Source organism: Oratosquilla oratoria, chromosome 21 (assembly GCF_046742065.1).
Source record: "Oratosquilla oratoria isolate Oo_2021 chromosome 21, ASM4674206v1, whole genome shotgun sequence".
Classification (NCBI taxonomy): Eukaryota; Metazoa; Arthropoda; class Malacostraca; order Stomatopoda; family Squillidae; genus Oratosquilla; species Oratosquilla oratoria.
In genome coordinates, this window is record NC_134797.1 from 25,509,996 (window position 1) to 25,530,989 (window position 20,994).

General features: G+C 37.7%; 1 protein-coding gene across 5 annotated transcripts in view; it reads right to left on the reverse strand.

The window, feature by feature from the left end:
* The window catches only part of g (adaptor-related protein complex 3, delta 1 subunit-like garnet), a 98,670-nt gene that overhangs the window by 67,468 nt on the left and 10,208 nt on the right, over positions 1 to 20,994 (reverse strand). For 3 of the 5 annotated variants that reach the window (XM_076204547.1, XM_076204545.1, XM_076204543.1), the window contains exons 2-7: positions 15,026 to 15,121; positions 14,787 to 14,915; positions 10,375 to 10,515; positions 9,998 to 10,267; positions 599 to 672; positions 313 to 362 (exon numbers count right to left, since the gene is read on the reverse strand). In XM_076204547.1, the coding sequence (XP_076060662.1) occupies positions 313 to 362; positions 599 to 672; positions 9,998 to 10,267; positions 10,375 to 10,515; positions 14,787 to 14,915; positions 15,026 to 15,121 (760 nt within the window). Of the gene's footprint in view, positions 1 to 312; positions 363 to 598; positions 673 to 7,776; positions 7,851 to 9,997; positions 10,268 to 10,374; positions 10,516 to 14,786; positions 14,916 to 15,025; positions 15,122 to 20,994 lie in introns of all 5 variants that reach the window. The other 2 variants (XM_076204546.1, XM_076204544.1) reach the window with 1 other exon arrangement.

Below are 20,994 nucleotides of genomic sequence, written 5' to 3' on the forward strand. Positions count from 1 at the left end.
TGCAATGTCTGACAGAGGAGTTGAGGTCATCTCTTTAGGCCATTTCAACCTTTCATCAATTCACAATTGGCCTGACAACCTCCATGCAGAAAACATGGAGCACATTATAATACCCTGCCCTAAACTCACTCACTCAAGACAGCAACATAAAATCTCTTCAATGAGTGACATGGGCTCTAGATGGTTTCCTTGGGGCTGTGGGTCTCCTGCAAAAGGGAACTGGGGTAACAGTTTCACTGACTGATGTGCATTGTTAAATGAACTTTGAAATATAATCATTAATGAACAGGGTAGTTTTTTTCACATTCTTACCTGCAATGACAGTGTTGATGCACTCATACAGTAAAGACATGGCTGATGTGCTGTATAAAGACATAGAAATATTAAACCAAACTTGTATTACAGTATTTCATTTCATAACATGACAAACATTTCTGTAACTTACACTCTGACATGCTTTTTCAACACTTATATCACATCTTAACTTTGGAAAACTTTGGGGAAATTTAATAAAAGGTTAGACTATATTAACAATAAGAAATGCTATACCTGGTTCAGCTATGAACCTTCATGCAATATCATACTAGCCTCTATTTACCTGTGGATAAGGTTGGTGAGGGGTTCTATGAGCTTTCTGCCTAGACGAGGTTCAAGCGGAGTCAGGGCACCAAACTGTCAGGGCAGACAGTCAAATGTACTGACAAACTACCATTGCAGTTTCAAATCAACCAACACTACATGTATACAATGTTGGCTATTATAAATAACAAAATAAAAAAAAATACAGCAAAAGGTTAATGTGTGTGTGTGAAGATAAAATATTTTTTTACTGCATTTCCTTACATGTGTCACCAATATTTCTTTACACAATAGAAATGTTGGGCCTCTTATTACCATACCAAAATTTGGCAATCAGAAACCAATAAAGGGTGCCGACAAATAATCCTTCAAGATGGTTGTTGATCTAATGTATGCTTTCCATGGTACTGAAGACATAAGAAAATAATCTAGCCATCCACTTCAAAACTTGTCACCACCTTCCTCCACTTGGAGATGCAGCCCCAAGGAACAGACACAGTCTCCAGACTGGGCCCAGAATTTTACTTAAGGAGAGCTTACACGTGGTAACTGCTCCCTCCTCCTAATACTGAATGTACTACAAGTGACAAAGAAACCATCCCAAACTAATACATACATATATACCAAAAGGCCCTTTTCCCCTTAAAAGGAAGGTGGCCAGGTCAAAGCATGGTTCATGTACAATTAAAACCCATTTAACCCCCCTCCCATGTGATCACCTCATGATGTGGCCCTCACCACACCACTCAGATCACAGGCAATGCAGTGAGGCACTACTATATACAATATTCAAACTAATGGAAAGATTGGTAGCAGTATGAATCAAATCAGAAATACCAACCTACCCCAATCAACATGGACTCAAAGATAGCCACTCCACCAGCACACACCTCACAAACATCACAAAAGTGCTGGAAGGGTTCAATAATTGAAAGCCCCACTAGAAAGAACAGTTATGGTATCCATAGATATAAACAAGGGTTTTGACAAGATTCCTAGACATATACTATTCAAAAAGATCATTGGGACGGACATTTATAACAATAACATGAAGTAGTTAACTAACATCATAGCAATAAGACAGTGCCAAGTATCACAAAACAGCCAAATCTCAAGAACAAAATGTCTATACAATGGAGTCCCTCAATGTGGAATATTTTCATCTTTACTGTTCAATCTTTTCACAAGTGAGCCCCAGAACCAGAACTAAACATCAATATCCTCTCAGATAGATAACCTGATAATAAACCAGCAAAGTAGATACAAAATAGCAGTAAAGAATACCCAAGCCTTCTTCATTAAATGGGGAGAAAGGCTCAACAATAACAGAGTGGAAGTATCACCTGATAAATCAACAGAGCCACTGGTCACACCAGACAACTATGAATTATAATCATAGCCAAATCCTTCCATTGGAAAAGAACACTAAAACTACAGATCTAACATTTGATACTCATATGAATTTTAGCTCATATATCAAGGACCAGACAGCAAAAATCAACAGAAGAGCTAACCTACTTAAAACTATCGTAAGCACTGACTGAACACCAGAAACTCATAACTATCTTCTAGCCATTCATAAGAACCACCCTCAACTACACCTCCACAGCATGGTTCCCAACAATCAATAAGACTAACACACACAATTTATAAACACTACAGAATGGAGCACTAAGAGTAATTACAGGATGGATCAAAACCACCCCAATTAGAAACCTGCATACAGAAATCAAAACACTCCTCACAGAACACCACATAAAGATGATAGGAACACAATTCTACAAAAGAACCCTTAACACCACACACTCTTCACACTACATCTGACAAGCACCACTAATAGAATGATGAAAAAAGCCTACACCACCAAGATACTACTCACTTATAACAACCTACCACCTATTTCATATAAAAAATCCACACAAAAACACATGCACAATCTCAGTAAACAAGCCGTTCAAGACAGACTATCAAACAATACTTCAACAATCCCCAGATATAAGTACCACAGAATAAAAAAAACTCCCACATCTAGTAAGAACCACACTGGTATGACTGTGCTCTGGACACCATCCAGAAGTGAAACTGTACCAACACAGAATAGGCCTGGCCACAGATTCAAACTGCCCCAAATGTAACCACTACACCGAAAACACAGAACTCCTTATACTACAATGTTCCACACTAACAATCCCTTGAAACAACAAAATATATCTTCCCTGAGTGATTTGTGGAGCCACAAGGAGGATGTTGCTTGTTACTTGAAGGCCATAGGTCTTCTGCAAGAGGATCTGGAGCGATGGATTGATTGATTGTGATTTGAATGTTATTTTCAGTTATCTTGCACCTCCTTTTACATCTGTTTAACCTGAATACTTGTATATCTTCAAGTATGCCTTCCTCACTGTCCATTAATGTTTATACTATTCCCTATATTTTCTATAAACATTAATGGACAGTAAGGAAGGCATACTAGAAGATTTACAAGTATTCAGGTATTTTCTATCTTTTTCCTTATTCTTTTATTACTGGTAAATGTTCCTCATGCCATCCTACCATTATAATGCATTTTCATTTCTCAAATCAGTGTTTCTCTACTTTTAATTACCGTTCCCTCATCACTTCTCTATAACTAACCTTTATTCTTTTTCTATCTATATACCAAGGATTTCTTCCCTGTTATAAGGGAAGCAGCCAGTCAAGGCAAGCACACATTCCCACCCATTACTCTCCCATCCACCACCCATTGTTTCTCTCTCATCTTAGCTCCTCACAAATGAAAGATCACCCCTGCCTCCTCCCCACTGCCTCAGAAAGAAGCAATGCAGCAAAACAGTACATCCACAGCAGGAATGCTTTACTTACATGGCAACCCTCCCTCCTCACCCCCTCATGAGGAAAATAAAGATGGGGAAAAATCCCTTAAGGCTGTGTCAAAATATCATCCATATAAAACCATTCTTCACATACGCCTATCCCCTGCCTTCTCTCTTCCCTGCTCAACAGACATTCCCCTCTTATCCAAAGGCCCTCTCACCACATCCATCTATCTCATCTTCATTTGTCGCCTTAAGTTCACTCCATCTACCTCTGCTTTCCAATCTCTTTTAGCTAATCTTTATTCAATCATTCTTTCCATGTGCCCAAACTATCCCAATAATTTTTCAGCATTATTCTACACGAGGCAAGATAATTACAAAGGCAAAAAACAGAAAAATATGGGAGTGTTTACTTGGAATAACCTGATAAACCTATCAGTAAGACAGCTGGAGACAATATATGGATGAGATGATAAAAGTCTAATAAGAGAGCCTCACCCACCCAAGATTGGAATATTAAGTGGTGGAATGATACCCACACAAAGTAGAAGATATATGCAAGATTGAGAGAATATAATTCATCAATCAATCACTTTGTTGAACCAGATCTCTCTTGCAGGAGACCCATGGCTCCTAGGTAATCAGTAATGGTCACAAGGCATGTCCATAGATTACTCATGGAAGAAATATAATGTTGATGGATTGTTAGTGTTGACGAAATACAAAGAGCAGCAATCAAAATGGTTCCCAGCCTTGGAGATAAGCCCAATGAGACAAAAGTGACATGATGCTGTGTTTAGGTCACTAAAGTGGGTGGATAAAAGATGAGAGAGAGATCTTGATTTGGGATGGGAGAGCATGATGAGGTCATGGGTAGAAATTGAGAAAGTCCAAATGTCTAAAGGATGCAAAAAAAAATTATATAATTCTCATGTAGATGGATTGGATGGATGCCATGCAGAATGTCTGAAGAAAGGAGGTACAGTTATGGTGGACTGGCCGGTGAGGTTATTTAATGTTTGTTTAAGAGAGGGTAGAGTGCCAGAGGACTGGAGGAGTGCCTGTATAGTTCCACTTTAAAAGGGAAAGTGTGAGTGTAGTAGTTTCAGAGGGATCAGCTTGTTGAGTGTAGTTGGGAAGGCTTATGGGAGGGTCTTGATTGAGAGGATTAGGACAGGAACAGAGGGAGTAATTGGTGAGGAACACGTGTGGTTTTTAGGACAGGTAGGGGTTGTGTAGATTAGATTTTTGTGGTAAGACAGGTATGTGAGAAAGCTATAGGAAAAGGTAAGGATGTTCTCTGGGCTTTTATGGATCTGGAAAAAGCTTAAGACAGGGTAGACAGGAAGGCACTGAGGGAGGTACTGGAGATATATGGGATAGGAGGAAAGCTGTTAAGAGCAGTCAAGAGTTTTTACGAGAGTAGTAGAGCTTGTGTCAAGATTAGAAATGGAGAGAGTGAATGGTTTGAGGTAAAGGTGGGGCTTCGTCAGGGATGTGTTATGTCGCCCTGGCTGTTCAATCTATACATGGATGGGGTGGTGCGAGAGGTGAATGCAAGGGTAGTGGGTCACAGATTGGAGATAGTTAAAGAAAATGGAGAAAAAAGGGAAATAAGACAGTTGTTGTTTGCTGATGACACTGCACTTGTAGCAGGATCAGAGGAGGGATTGAGGAAGTTAGTGACAGAGTTTGAGAAGGTGTGTGAAAGAAGGAAGCTAAAGATAAATGTGGGTAAAAGTAAGGTGATAAGATGTACAAGGGGAGAGAATGACAGCAGGCTGGAAGTGAGCATTAAGGGTGAAAGACTGGAGGAAGTGGATAGTTTTAGATACTTGGGTGCGAATGTGGCAGGAAAGAGAGGAGTGGGGGTGGAGGTAGAATGTAGATTGAGAGAAGAGAGTAAATGCCTTGGTGGATTAAAAAGTGTAATGAGAAATAGACATCTAGGAATGAATGCTAAGAGGAGGTTATATGAAGGAGTGATTGTGCCAACAACACTCTATGGGGCAGAAACATGGAACATAAGAGAGGAAGAGAGAAGGAGTTTGAATGTGTCTCAGATGTATGATAGGGATTACTAGGCTAGATAGAGTGAGAAATGAGGAGGTGAGGAAGAGAACAGGGGTGGAAAGGGAGCTGGGAGATAGGGTTGATAAAAGAATATTAGGATGGTTTGGACACATGGAAAGAATGAGTGAAGAAAGATTAGTAAAAGAGGTGTGGAAGGCAGAGGTGGAAGGAGTGATTATGAGGGGGCGTCTTAGGATGAGATGGATGGATGGATGGGGTGAAAGGAGCATTACAAAAGAGAGGTATGTCTGTTGAGGAAGGAAGGGAGAGGACAGAAGATAGGGGTGAATGGAGAAGGGTTGTGTATGGATGATGCTGTGATGCATGAGGGGGAGTGGGTGGGGGATGGGGGGTGAGGAAGTATATATGAGGAAAATTTGACGCAGCCCAAAGGGATTTCTCCCCGTCTTCTCCTTTTCTGCATAAGGGGACGGAGAGGGGGGTCACCGATTTGATGAAGCGGCCTTGCTGTTGATGTGCTGTGTCTTGCGACACTGCTTCTGACCCAGGGCAGTGGACAGGATGCTGGGATGACCCGTCATCCAGGAGGTGCTAAGATAAGAGGGAGGGAAGTGGAACATGTAGGGAATGGAATGGGTGGGAGTGGTTTCTATGCCTTTTTCTTTTTGCTACCCCCCCCCCATGTAAGGGGGAAAAAGCCTTTGGTATATGTATGTATATAGATGCATAAACTCTAGGAACATCCTAGGAGATAGTATGGCCTAAGGTGGAGACATTTATCTATATACCAAGGGCTTTTTCCCCCTTGTAAGGGAGGTAGCCAAGTCAAAATGCAGGTACCCACTCCTAACTATTTCACTTCCATCCATCACCCTTTCCTCCCTCCCATCTTAGCTCCTCATGGATGACAAGTCATCACCATATCCCACCCACTGCCATGGATCATACATAAATTTAAAGTAAAGTACGCTAAGCAGAGAATAAGAGACTGGACCCCATGAGCATAGCTCCTTTCCTGTATACTACAATTAGGCAAATATACATACATATACCAAGGGCTTGAAAACCCTTACAAGGGAGGTGGCCAAAGCCAGAGGCATAAATCCACTCCCACCCATTTCATCCCCACATATTCTACTCCCATTCACCACCCCTCCCTCCCTCTTTTCTTGTCTCCTCCTGGATGACGAATATCATTAGGCAAATATGTACTAGACACTAAAGGCCCCCTCAATCATGCCTCTCATAACAACACCTAAGAGATAAAGAGTTACCCTATCCCCCATCACATTGCTGTGTGGCACAGCTCTTCCACAGCAGCGCCCACCAGTCAGAGTTGGTCTAACACCCCCCACAAAAAGATAACAATTAAACCATCCTGTTCTCTATTCCCTTTCCACTATCAATGCTAGTCAAATGCATTGTAATACTTTGGGGGGGGGGAGAAAAAAAAATCTAGAAGACCTAAATAAGCAGTACTGTAATCAAATACAAAATACTAAAAAAAAAATAGTTTCAGATATTAAGAATATATAGATACCTTCCAAAAGGTACTATATGACTGTTATCAAATAAGCCATGAAGTGCTGACCACAACTGGTACACCAGAGAGTAAAGGCATATGCTCTATAAAACAAAAAAATAATTGGTATTCCACTCAACATATTAACAGCCATAGGATTACACAATGTAATCCAAATGATAATTACTATAAGAGAGTGGAACAAATTAACTATGCAACTTAATATAAATAACATTCAAAAGCATTTCAAAGTGAAGCTCCCAAAGTTATTAGCTTCCTTTGCATCTCCAATATTTCTTTAAATCTTCAGAATATTTTCATAAATTTTTAGAACTTAAAAAAATAATAAGTAGTACTATTTTACAGGCAGTTCTCCCTATTCAAAATCTCTAAAATTCTGAAACTTTCAACACTTGCAATGAAAATGCCCTTCAGAATTAGGACTACTAGGAAATATAACAGAAGTTTCCGGAGCTTAGTTTTCTGAATGGTGTTGTTCCCAATATTGAAAATTTCTCAATTCTTTCTTATTCCAAATAAAGAGAACTGTTCCAACCTAACTGCTGATACAAAAATAAAAAGGTTTTATGAATACAAAAAAAATAATAAACAATAAAATAGTAAATGAATTGAAACAAATAAACAAAACAAAACCAACTAAAATAATGACATTCAAAATTCTATCTCATTTCTAAGCAAAACTAAACAGATGGTGCTGACACTGGCTACCTATGCGTAAATCTATAACTACCAACAGCTGCATTACAAGCTCTGGCGTACCAAGACCCTTCAGTGGGAGGGGTGCTGCACAGAACAACACAATACCTGCTGATGATCTCTATAAGTGGTTCACTTAGTTTCCTGCCTAGTCTGGGTTCAATCCCAGTTAGAATTCCAAACTGAAAGGAACTCACATTCAATCTCCAGTAAATTAGATAAGGTTATATTAATTTTAAAATATTTATGGCACATGATAAACCAAATGAGACATAATCCAACCAAAACTAAGAAAATTGCAACTTGGCAAAATATATGAATTTGTATGAAAGCAACTGATATGAACTTGGCAAAATATATGATTTTGAAAGCAACTAATAAGAACATACTATCTTATTAATACACTTCTTTATATAGCAAACCTTCATACTATCTCTACAGCTGTGATGACAAGAATCACAGCTCATAATGAAGCAGGATGCCAGAACTTTCTTAGTGCATAAGTGGCCTTAACCAGCACCACCCCATTTACTGCGACACCATGTCTATAGTGAAAGAGCATTATCCACTCCACAATAGACCACCACACTAAATTCTAGAGAAGTCCAAAATTAACTTTACCTGCTATATGGGAAATGAACTCACTAATGCTGAAACAGCGTTCACATATTCAACTATTCATTAACTATATTACTATTTATCCCATACATACATATATGTGGGTAAGACATTTGGTATTTTGAATTTCATCAGTAATAATCAGCACTTCTATTCTTTGGGACAATATTGCATTGAAGAGGTAGTTATACAGGTGATAGAGGGTTTTAGGGATGATAGTAAATTCAATCACTCCGACCCCATGTCTCTCTTGAAAAGATCCATGGCCCCCAGGTAAATGGAAACCCTACTCTGTCCAAGACTGTAATATATATCGGTGGTATGGGCCCCTGACAGTGAAAGATATAAGCTAGATTAGGAGGACACAAAGAGCAGCAACCAAATGGTTCCCAGCCTAGATGATAAGTCATAAGAGGAGGACAGTAACAGGGGTAGACTACATTGACAGAACTGATCTCAATTAGGGATGGGAGGGCTTCATGAGGTCATGAGAAACTGAAAAAAAAAAACTAAATTTCTAAAGGATGAAAAGAAATAAGTCTTCCAAATTGATGCATAAATAATTGGATTAACCTTGAAGGCAACATACCACAAGCTAAAGCAAAATGTGAATTTAAAGAATGATAACTGAAGAATTAGGAGATATAGCCTAAGTTGGAACAATACAAGAATTTGAAGCAAGGTATGATAATTGGGGTGTAAGATATAGGATTCCCACAAATGTTGCTTCTTTCCTATTTACTACAATTAAGTAAATATGCCCATTACACTTTTCTTCCTCTCTCCTAATTTTTGTGTATTCATTTCTGGTTCTCTTATACTTTTATTCCATCTTTATGGTACTACTCTTTCTCAACCATTTCATGCTTTATCTCTCTCCTTCTCCCCCTCCTCTCTCTCCCTCTCCCCCCTATCTCTCTTTTACCCCCCACCTCTCTCTCTCTCTCAAGTTTCTCCCTTACTCACCATTGGCACATATCCACACACACAAGTGAAAGCTTGAATCTGCAACAGGGAAGATGGAAGACCTACATGTTTCTGACTGAACTACTACCAGCATAATGAAATTTGGCTTTAAACTAATTTCTCTAATATTTCCCTTCAGTCATTTACAACAGGTTTTCAATGTATGATATTCAAGGACCAATAAATAAGCACCTGCAAGGTGGATGCCTCAGGAAACCATCTCCTTGTTGCCTGTCTTCAAAATTGATCAACAACCTAATCTTGATTAGGAGAGCTGACACTCAGGATTCAGACCATAGACTCAAGACTTCTCTCTAACAACCTGAACTATTTTCCCTCAATGTTTTCACATAAGGAGAAATGACAACTAGCAACTCCTATCCTTGCCGTACTACTATTAACTAGTGACAGAGAAACATCCCACACAGTCCAACGTTTCTTCCCACACAGATCTATGGGAGGGCCCCACTTGCTGTGAGGCTACAAGTTTCCAGTTAGTGGAATTTGAGGCAACAGTTATTATAATCAATCTAGCACATAATTACACCACAATAGATAACTTCAAATAAAACTAATTATATACATGTCTCACTACCCACATTGATCTTCCTAAGAAACAAAAGTACACAAGCTGACCTACAAAAAGCCCATAACCCAAACCTCCACAATAAGCAAAACTCGCGCAATAAACCAAACATCATATGCCAAGAACCAGAATAACAATAACCCTAACAGCAATACATACCAACTTAATAATTTTGATCAACATCCAATTGTTGGTGGAAGAAGTCATGAGTTTGAAAAATACAGGGGCGAGGCTGAGGTAGTTCTTGGGGTTCTTCCTGGCCAATTCACATATCACATTGACTGAAGCAGACTGAACACCTGGATCTGGATCTTCAAGCTTTTCCTTTAATCTTGGGAAAGCTGGTCTTAAAGCTTCAGGGAACTTCAAAAATACTTTGTACATAAGAAGAACTGCTTTCTTCCTTAAATAAGGTTTTGTTGAAGTTAGCTAGAAATAAAGGATAAATTTGGAAATTTAATATTTTAAAACACATCTACAGGCTGAATACTGGCATTTATACAACTAAATTGAATTAGCTTTCTAAAAATACTTACCAGTGTCATAACATCATTAGCCAAATCTCGTGCAAGGTCTGCATTGATAAAGCAGGCAAGTCCTGTCAAGGCAGTGCCAGCATCATACATATTTTGACTGTTCAGATCCTTTCGAATCATGTTGGTTGTTAGCATCAAAATCTAAAAAGAAAAAATATATATATATACATAAGTATATAATAAAAGAACCACTTACATACAAATAGGTTTTTTCTCCCCTATAAGAGAGATAGCCAATGTAAGAGAACATAATTAAGTTATAATTTTCTATTGTGTATACAGCGAAAATGTTAAACTGTACAACACAAATATTTTGAGAAATAGACATTTGGGAATGCATGCAAAGAGGAGATTGTATGAAGGGTTGATTGTGCCAACAACACTGTATGGAGCAGAAACATGGAACATAAGAGAGGAAGAGAGAAAGAGTTTAAATGTGTTTGAGATGAAGTGTCTGAGAAGTATGGCAAGGGCTACTAGGCTGGATAGAGTGAGAAACAAGGAGGTGGGGAGGAGAGTGGGGGTGGAAAATGAGTTGGGAATTAGGGTAGATGAAAAGTATTGGGATGGTTTGGACACATGGAAAGGAGTGAAGAATGATTAGTAAAAGAAATGTGGAAGGCAGAGATGGATGGAGTGAACAGGAGGGGGCAACTGAGGATGAAATGGATGAGTGGGGTAAAAGGGGCATTGAAAATGAGGGGGATGTCTGTTGAGGAAGAAAGGTAAAGACTGAAGATAGGGGTGAGTAGAGAAATGGTTGTGTATGGATGATGCTGTGACGCGTGGATGGGAGTGGGTGGAGGATGGTGAAGTTAAGGTTATGAGTCAATATTTGGACGCAGCCTGAAGGGATTTCTCCTTGTCTACTCTTTTTCTGCATGAAGAAAGGGAGAGGGGGTCACCAATTAAATGAAACAGCCTTGCTGTGAATGTGTTATGTCTTGCTGCATAGCTTCTGACCCAGAGCATTGGTTGAGATACAGGGATGACCCATCATCCAGGAGGTGCCAAGAAAAAAGGGAGGGAGGGAGGGGTGGTAAATGGGATAGCTTTTCTTTTTCAGGTCTCTTCTATAATTCTTTCTTGATTTTCTTTCAGTGTCCTCTTGTATTTCTACTATCCCATTTTATTAGATCCTCTCTATCAATAATTTCTATGCCTTTCATGATTCTATAAATAGTTATCAAGTCTCCTCTCTCTCTTCTTTGCTCTAATGTCTGTAGCTCAAGTTTTGCCAGTCTTTCCTCATATGATAGTTCTGAGAGCGTTGGTGCCAACTTCATAATTGCTCTTTGTATTCTTTCATGTTTTGTTATACATTTCTTTGTGCTTGGTGATCACATCATTGCTGCATACTCCAATCTTGGTCTTATCAACGTGACTAGTATTCTTCACCATTTCTTCGTCTAGGTATGTAAATGCCACTTTGAATGTTCTTATTAAATTATAAGTTTCTCCAAAAATTTTGTTTATATGTTTCTCAGGGGACATATTATTCACAATATGACTCCTAGGTCCTTCTCTTTTTCCACTTTTTTAAATTTCTTCCTCTCCCAATGTATATGATTCCACTATTCTTTTTTTGCTTCTTCCAAATTCCATTATACTACACTTCTTAATATTGAATTCCATCTCCCACTTCCTATTCCATTCCCATACTTTATTGAGATCACTCTACAACAACTTACAATCTTCTACAGTGTTCACTTTTTTCAACAATTTTGCATCGTCCACAAAGAAGCTCATATAACTTTCAATTCCTTTATCCATATTATTAATATACATAGCAAACATTATCGGGGCCAAATCTGTTCCTTGTGGAACTCCACTAATCACTTCATCCCAATTAGAATGTTTGTCTCTTATCACCACTCTCATTTTTCTTTCATGCAAGAAGTCTTCCATCCACTTCAGCAGTTTGCCCTGTATTCCTCCTGCAGTTTCTAATTTCTTTAGCAATTTCTTATGTGGCACCTTATCAAAAGCTTTTTTCAGGTTTAGAAATGCACAATCAGCCCATCCATCTCTTTCTTGTATTACATCTATTAGCCTTGAATAGAAACACATCAAGTTTGTGACGCATGATCGTCCTTGTCTAAATCCAAATTGCCTTGGATTTAGTACGTTGTTTTTTCCAAATGCTTTACCCATCTAATTTTGATCATTCACAAATTTTAGCTACCGTACTTGTAAGAGAGACCGGTCTATAGTTAGTAGGGTCTTCCTTGTTTCCCCCTTTATATATGGGCACTATATTTGTTCTTTTCCAATCTTCTAGAACTTTCCCTTCTTTCAATGAACTACTTATAAGACTATGTATTTTTGAAAAAAAAAAAAAAAAAATCTTATTTTATCAAAAAGAAATTTTCCATACATTAGTCTTTCCTTCCTATATTGTTCATTTTTTTTCCATGTATTTTTCCTCATCTAGTTCTAGTTCAACCAATATATGGTCACTTTTACTTATTGGTGTCTTATATTCAATCTTTCCACTATATTTCAGGATCTGATGTGATTATTAGGTCCAGCCTCAATGGTTCTTCCTCATTTCTATACCTAGTATTCTCTTGTATCCATTGTGTCATTGTATGTTCTATAATCATATCAAGTAGTACATTTCCCCATAGGTCATATCCACCCTTCACTGTCATCTCTTCCCAGCAGATTTCTTTACAATTAAAGTCACCCATTAAAACTATTCTTCATCCATCTTCCATTATCTTGACTAGTGTTATCCTTGTGTCTTCTAACATATTTTTGTGTTCTCTCTTCCCACAAACCCATTTTAGGAGGCACATAATATACTACAAACTTCCTGCTCTTCTTGTTCCTATCCTCTATTTCTACCATAATCATCTCTACTCTATTCTTCCCATATGTAACATTCCTCACATTTATCCTTCTTAGTCAGGAACATAACTCCAACCCCTTGTTTTACTTCTTTGTTTCTAATCCAATAATAATATGCGCCATGTCCTACACTGTTGGCTGGTAATGGACCTTTCAATTTTGTCTCTACAATTCCCATTATGTCCAGTTCTTTTTCCTTCAGGTAATCATTCAGTTCATTCAAGCCTGTTATTAAGCCATCTATATTCTTTTAGTATCCAATTTGCAGTTCCATCCAGGCCATGCGATTTCCTAATGCCAAAGTTTATTTGTTCCTCTCTGCGCACTTTACATATTCATTTTCATTTCTAGTTTATATATATTTGCCATTTTCCATGGTTTTTTATCTTTTCTCCATCTTTTCCAAGCTTTGTCTCTTTTGTCTTTTGCCTCACTGCATCTTCTGTTGAACCAGCATTTAATGTACATCCTCTCTTGTTCTTGTCCTGGTACGTATTTATTCCCTCCTTCATTATAGATTTCCATCAAGATTATGAGTGGATGAGAGGAGGGGGGGGAATCACCATGAAAGAAAGCAGTGGAAGTAAACCAGCTCAGGCTGTCAAACCCTGTTCTTAATGTACAGTGTTTTGCTGCATTGCCTCTGATCTAAGTAATGTTGTGGGTGACAAGAATGACCCTTCATCCATGAGGAGCTAAGATGGGAAGAGGAAAACAAATGTTTTTTTGGACAGGTGTGGGATAGGATGGGAGAAGGATGGGCATATGTTCCGACTCTTACCATGAGGAAAAAGCCTTCTGGTATACGTATATTCATCATTATATTTTTCCCCCTTCTAAAATTTTGCACCCAGGGCAATGCACTAAATCTGAAAGAATCATCTACCTGCTGTCCATCTTCAACGACTAGATCAGCGTTTCTCAACCAGGGTTCCCCGGAACCCTAAGGTTCCACAAAAGGTCCCTATCGGTTCCGCGAGAACAAGTGAGACAAGGTAATGCACTTTTGATTTTTTATTTAATTTCATATATGTAATATAATTAGACACGCACGACATATTCTTGGTTATTGTAATAATGTAATATAGACATCATCCTATCTAACCTATTATTGCGATGAAAATAAAATGAGGATATGGTATATGGTTTTTTTTTTTTTTTTTTTTTTGCATAGGGGTTCCTTGAGACATGAAATTTATTTCAAAGGTTACACAAGGGTAAAAAGGTTGAGAAACGCTGGGGTAGATTTAGGATCTCTATGAACTTTAACTTTATTTCCTTTACTTTCTCATGCAAGGAGAGCTGACAACTAGTGACTGCTCCCCTCCTACTACTATAACCAGGTGATATGGAACCAGTCTCACACTAATACAACAAAGACATCAGTCCCAAGTTTCTTCCCAGAAAGACCCATGGGAGGACCCAAGAACCACTGTCAGCTGTTGTGGTGCCATATGTTTCTAGTCAATGAAACTCAACGCAACAACTATTATTATAACAATAAATTTTTGAAAGCCTCAAAAGGCCTTGACACAAGTACATTCTGACAAAACACCTACCTCTGTATCCTGATGAAAACATTGTGATGCAGACAAGTACCCAATCCTTTTGAATGTAAACTTTGGTGAACTCATAACTTCTATTATGTTGAAACCTGCCCAGCTGATGTCATAGCCAAGCATTTGAAGCTGTAAGAAAACAAAAAATTTATCTCTTATTACAATAAATGAGACTAAATTCTTTGAACAACTAAATCTCAAGTATCATACCACATATTTCAAATTAAGGCTTAACTTACATATGTGAGTTTGGCAACTGCATTGGCCTTGACTGTGAGATTCTCCTGCCGCAGCTCTGTTTTGATCTCCTCCATACATTGTGCAATGTATTTGGACTGAAATGAAATTTCACACTGTATTCTTTTCAGCCAACAATAACATAAAAGTCCCAGAAATCTAAGAATACCATCAAAACAATTATCAAAGATTACATACATACATACATATACCAAGGCTTCTTCCCCCTTACAAGGGAGGTAGCCAAAAAGGAAAAGGCATAAAATCATTCCCACCCATTTCATCCCTGAATACACTCCACACCCCTCCACCCTCCCTCTTATCTTAGCACATCCTGGATGACGGGTCATCCCTGCACCTTGTCCACTGCCCTGGGTCAGAAGCAGTGTCGCAAGACACAGCACATCCACAGCAAGGCCGCTTCATTAAATCGGCGACCTCCCCTCTCCGTCCCCCCATGCATTAAAGGAGAAGACAGGGAGAAATCCCTTCGGCCTGTGTCAAATTTTGCTCACACATACTACCTCACCCCCATCCCTCCGCCCATTCCACCTCATGCATCACAACATCATCCATATACAACCATTCTCCATTCACCTGTCTTCTGTCCTCTCCCCTCCTTCCTCAACAGACATTCCCCTCTTCCCCAAAGATTAGTTACTTAAAAACAAAACTAAGATTGGTTAAAGAAGCAAAGATAACATCCATGAAAATACAAGAAAAAAAAATCTAAATGTCATCACTCGATTATGTGCATAGCATACAAAATGTTGAGAATATAAAGTTAATATTTTGCTGTTTTTAATTATGCCATTTGACATATGTATCTCAGCATTACACACTACACAAAAGTCTGCAATTAGGTAAATTGAAATTTCTAGCAAGATCATAAATGCAGAGAGCTGTATCTTTCTATGTGTGTAATTCAGTTCAAAGTTCTAAAAATCCACTTAATAAGTGTGTGTGTATTTACCTAGTGGTAGTTTATGGAAAGAGAGCTATGCTTGTAGTGACCCGCTTTTGTATCTTTCCACATCCAGTTTGTTCTTAAATTCTTGTATAGTTTTAGCACTCACTATTTCCTCATTTAGTTTGTTCCAGATATCTATCACTCTGTGTGGGAAGCTATTCTTTTTCAGATCTCTTCTGTAACTGTCCTTCTTAAGTTTCTTCTCGTGTCTTCTTTTTTTTCTTCTGTCCCACTTCAGTAAGTCATCTCTATCAAGAATTTCCATCCCTTTCATAATTCTGTAGATGATAAGCAAATCACCTCTTTTCTTTGTTCCAGGGTTCAAAAGATCAAGTTTATTCTTAAATTGTTGTATTGTGTGTGTATTTACCTAGTTGTATTATATGGGAAGGGAGCTATGCTCATAGTGACCCATCTTTGTATCTTTTACCATCAAGTTTTTTCTTAAAAAAATCTTGAATAGTGTTTGCACACACACTGTTTCCTTATCAAATTTATTTCAGGTATCCACCACTCTATGTGGGAAGAATTTTTTCAGATCTCTTCTATAGTTATCCTTTTTGAGTTTCTTTTCATGTCCTCTTGTTTTTCTGTTGTCTCATTTTAATAAATCATCTATCTAGGATTTCCATTCCTTTCATGATTCCATAAATAGTCAGTAGATCTCATTCTCTTCTTAGTTCCAGAGCTGGTAGTTCCAATTTGGATAATCTTTGTTCATATGTTAATTTGAAGTTTTGTAATCAATTGTCCACAATTTCAGGTTCTGATGTAAGTATTAAGTCTAGTCTCAATGGTTCCTCATTGTTTCCGCATCTGGTATCTTCTTTTACCCACTGAGTCATTGTGTATTCAATGGTCATATTAAGTATTGTTTCCCCAGAGCTCTTCTCCACCCTTGACTGTCATTTCTTCCCAACATATTTCTTTTGAGTTAAAATGACCCATAATTAATATATTTCCTCTTTCTTTCAGTAAATTAGTTAGTTCATACTTTGTATCATCCAACAATTTGAAATTATTGCTTTCTGTCCAAGACTGTATTTTGGGAGGCACATACACTAGTACAAATTTTCTACTTTTCATGTAACTATTTTCAACTTTTATCATTACTGATTCCACATTGTTTCTTCCTTTTGTTATCTTTGTCACATTAAAGTCTTTCCTAGTCAAAAGTAATACTCCCCAACCCTGTATTTCCTTTCTATTTTACGTCCAATGGTTGTATAGAACTTGTCCCACAGTATTTGGTGGTAGAGGACTTTTTCATTTAATTTCTACAATTCCCATTATGTCTGGTTTTTCTAATGCCAGATAGTCATTTAATTCATTCAGTCCTGAAAACATTCCATCTATGTTGGTATAAGCTATTTTTAATTTTCCCTTCTCATCTTTTTCTGTCTACTTTGTAACCTGTTTCTTGATACACCATTTTAATCACCTCATCCCAATTGGAATGTTTGTCTCTATCACCACTCTCATTTTCTTTTCATGCAAGAAGTCCTCCATCCACTTAAGTAGTTTGCCCTGTCATTAGTGGAGTTCCACAAGGGACAGTTTTGGCCCCAATAATGTTTGCTATATATATCAATATGGATGAAGGAATTGAAAGTTATATGAGCTTCTTCACAGACGATGCAAAAATGTTGAAAAAAGTAAGCACCGAAGAAGATTGTGAGTTGCTGCAGGTGATCTCAATAAAGTACGGGAATGGAGTAGGAAGTGGAAGATGGAATTAACCATTAAGAAGTGTAGTATAATGGAATTTGGAAGAAGCAAAAAAAGAATAGTGGAATCATATACATTGGGAGTGGAAAAAAATAAAAAATGTGGAAAAAGAGAAGGACCTAGGAGTCATCATTATGAATATGTCCCCTGAGAAACATATAAACAAAATTTTTGGAGAAACTAATAATCTAATAAGATTAATCAAAGTGGCATTTACATACCTGGACAAAGAAATGGTGAAGAAAATACTAGTCACTTTGATAAGACCAAAATTGGAGTATGCAGCAACGACATGGTCACCAAATACAAAAAATGTATAACAAAACTTGAAAGACTACAAAGAGCAATTACAAAGTTGGCACCAACGCTATCAGAATTACCATATGAGGAGAGGCTGACAAAACTTGAGCTACATTGGTAAAATGAAGAGAGACTTGATAACTATTTATAGAATCATGAAAGGCATGGAAATTATTGATAGAGAGGATCTAATAAAATGGGATGGAAGAAATACAAAATGACACGGAAAGGAAATAAAAAAAAAAGACAATTATTGAAGAGACCTGAATAATAACAGCTTTCCCCACAGGATAACAGATGTATGGAACAAGTTGGATGAAAATGTGGTGTGCAAAATGAGATATGGAGATGGGACACCACGAGCATAGCTCCCCTTCTTGTATAATACAACTAGGTAAATACACTGACAGAAGACAGGAAGGAGAGACTAGTCATTAGAGTGCATTTCCTAATACACTCAACCCATATCTTCTGTTGATTCTGTACTCTCCAATTCCTCATTTCTCTTGACCTTGGCAAAGTTCATGTCGATTTGCTCCTTTGGATCTGTACCACACCTCATACCCTTTGTGGAATACTTGTAGCCATTTTCTTGACCAGAAATGTTACATTTTTCTAATGCTTGACATAGCATTTCTAATGTCAATAACATATTTCCCCTTCTCAAATATTCAGTGTTCATTACACAACCAACTTCTTCCCAATTCCATTTGATATCTCACACTCATAATCTTGTAATTATATTCTATCCATGCCTCACTTACTTCCTTTCATGCAGGATCACTGTGACCAATGAGCATGACTTTGCACTTTTTGTCACTGAATCAGCCATTTAACCAACTGCTCACATAGTCCAAAACCATGTAAGAGAGAATTTTACACACACACACATAAAAGTGAAGAAATATAGTATTCCATACAATGCCTAAATATTTGGAATAACTTAGGTGATATAGCCCAAGCTCAAATAATACATGAATTCAAATATATAAATGAGTGCATTAAGTTGGAAATGTACATAAATTAGAGACTAAGTATGATAAAATTGGAGAGTAGAAAATGGGACCCCACAAGTGTCCTTTCCTAGGAATGGAGACAAAAGTGGGAAATAAACTTCAACATCAAGAAATGTAGTATAACAGAGTTTGGAAAAAGTAAAGAAAGAATATCAGGACAATATAAAATTGGTACAAAGGAAGTAAAAAAAGTTAGCTCCGAAAAGAACCTAGGAATAATTATCAACAGAAGAAATGTCTCCAGACAAGCATATAAACAATATAGCCAGAGAAACCTACAATTTACTAAGATCAATAAAGGTGGTTTTTAATTACTTGGATGAAGTAATGGTAAAAAATATATTGCAGCATACTCCAAGATTGGAATATGCTGCAATACTATGGACACCAAGCACAAAAAAGAATATAAAGAAATTAGAAAGAATCCAAAGAGCAATGACAAAGATGGCCCCAAATTTTTCAAAATTGACTTATGAACAAAGATTGTCTAAACTGGAACTAACAACCCTGGAACATAATAGAGAAAGAGGAGATCTATTGGCCATTTACAGAATCATGAAAGGCATGGAAGGCCTTGCCAGAGAAGATATATTAAAGTGGGATAAAAGAAAAACAAGAGGACATGAAAAGAAACTCAAAAATGATAGTTATAGAAGAGATCTGGAGAAAAAAAATATATATATATATATATATATATATATATATATATATATTCCACACAGAGTGGTGGAGGTCTGGAGCAAATTGGATGAACCAATAGTGTATGCAAAAAACATTCAAGAATTTAAAAACAAACTAGATGCTGAGAGATACTAAGACTGGTCACTACGAGCATAGCTTCCCTCCCCGTATAATACAACTAGGTAAATACACACATACACACGTATGATAATTGGAGAGAAAAGACAGGATCCCACAAGCATTCCTCCTTTGATGTATACAGTGAGACCTCTCATTAACGGACGTTAATTAGGTGTGTTTGCGGTCTTTTCGCTGTGTTTTCGGTGTGTTTGGTGCTGTTGTTTAGTGCGTGCAATCACTGTGCCACCCAAAAACCACTCCAAAACACAGCGAAAACATTGCAAACACAGCTAATTAACATCTGTTAATGAGAAGTCTCACTGTACTATAATCATGTGGGTAAACACATACACTTTAATAGGTCTTCTCTGTCAAGGAGTTCCATGCCTTTCATGATTCTGTAAATGGCCGATAAATTGCCTCTTTCTCTTTGTTCCCAGATTGGTAGGTCCAGTTTAAGACAATCTTTGCTCGTATGTCAATCTTGAAAGTGGTGGGACCATCTCTGTTATTGCTCTTTGGATTCTTTCTATTTTCCTTATCTTCTTTTTTGTATTGGATATCCATAGTGTTGCAGCATACTCCAATCTTGGTCTTATCAGTGTGTCTAGTATTTTCTTTACCATTTCCTCATCCAAGTAATTAAAAGCCACCTTTACTGATCTTAACAAAGTGTAGGTTTCTCTGACTATTTTGTTTATCTGCTTGTCTGGAGACGTGTCTTTGGTGATTACTCCTAGGTCCTTTTCAGAACCAACTTTACTTCCTTTGCACTGATTTTATATTGTCCTGATAGTTTTTTTTTTTTTTCCATATTCCATTATACTACATTTCTTAATGTTGAAGTTCACTTTCCACTTCTGACTCCATTCCCAGACCTTGTTCAGATCTCTGTAGCGATTGAGTGTGTGTGATTCACCAAGGTCTTGGATCACATGTTGGACTCAGGATTGACAGCTATTTCCCTCCCAGAAGAGAGCTTAGAGCTCATAATTGACCAATCTATGGGTATAGCCTTACAATCACACATGCCCCCAATTTCCCGTCTATGAGAGTTGGAGTAATGACTCGCAGTGCAGCGATACTAAAATTATCTTAGCCCTGGGCAGGATTCAAACTCAGACTGCTGTAGTAGTGGTTAAGAATGCTACCACTG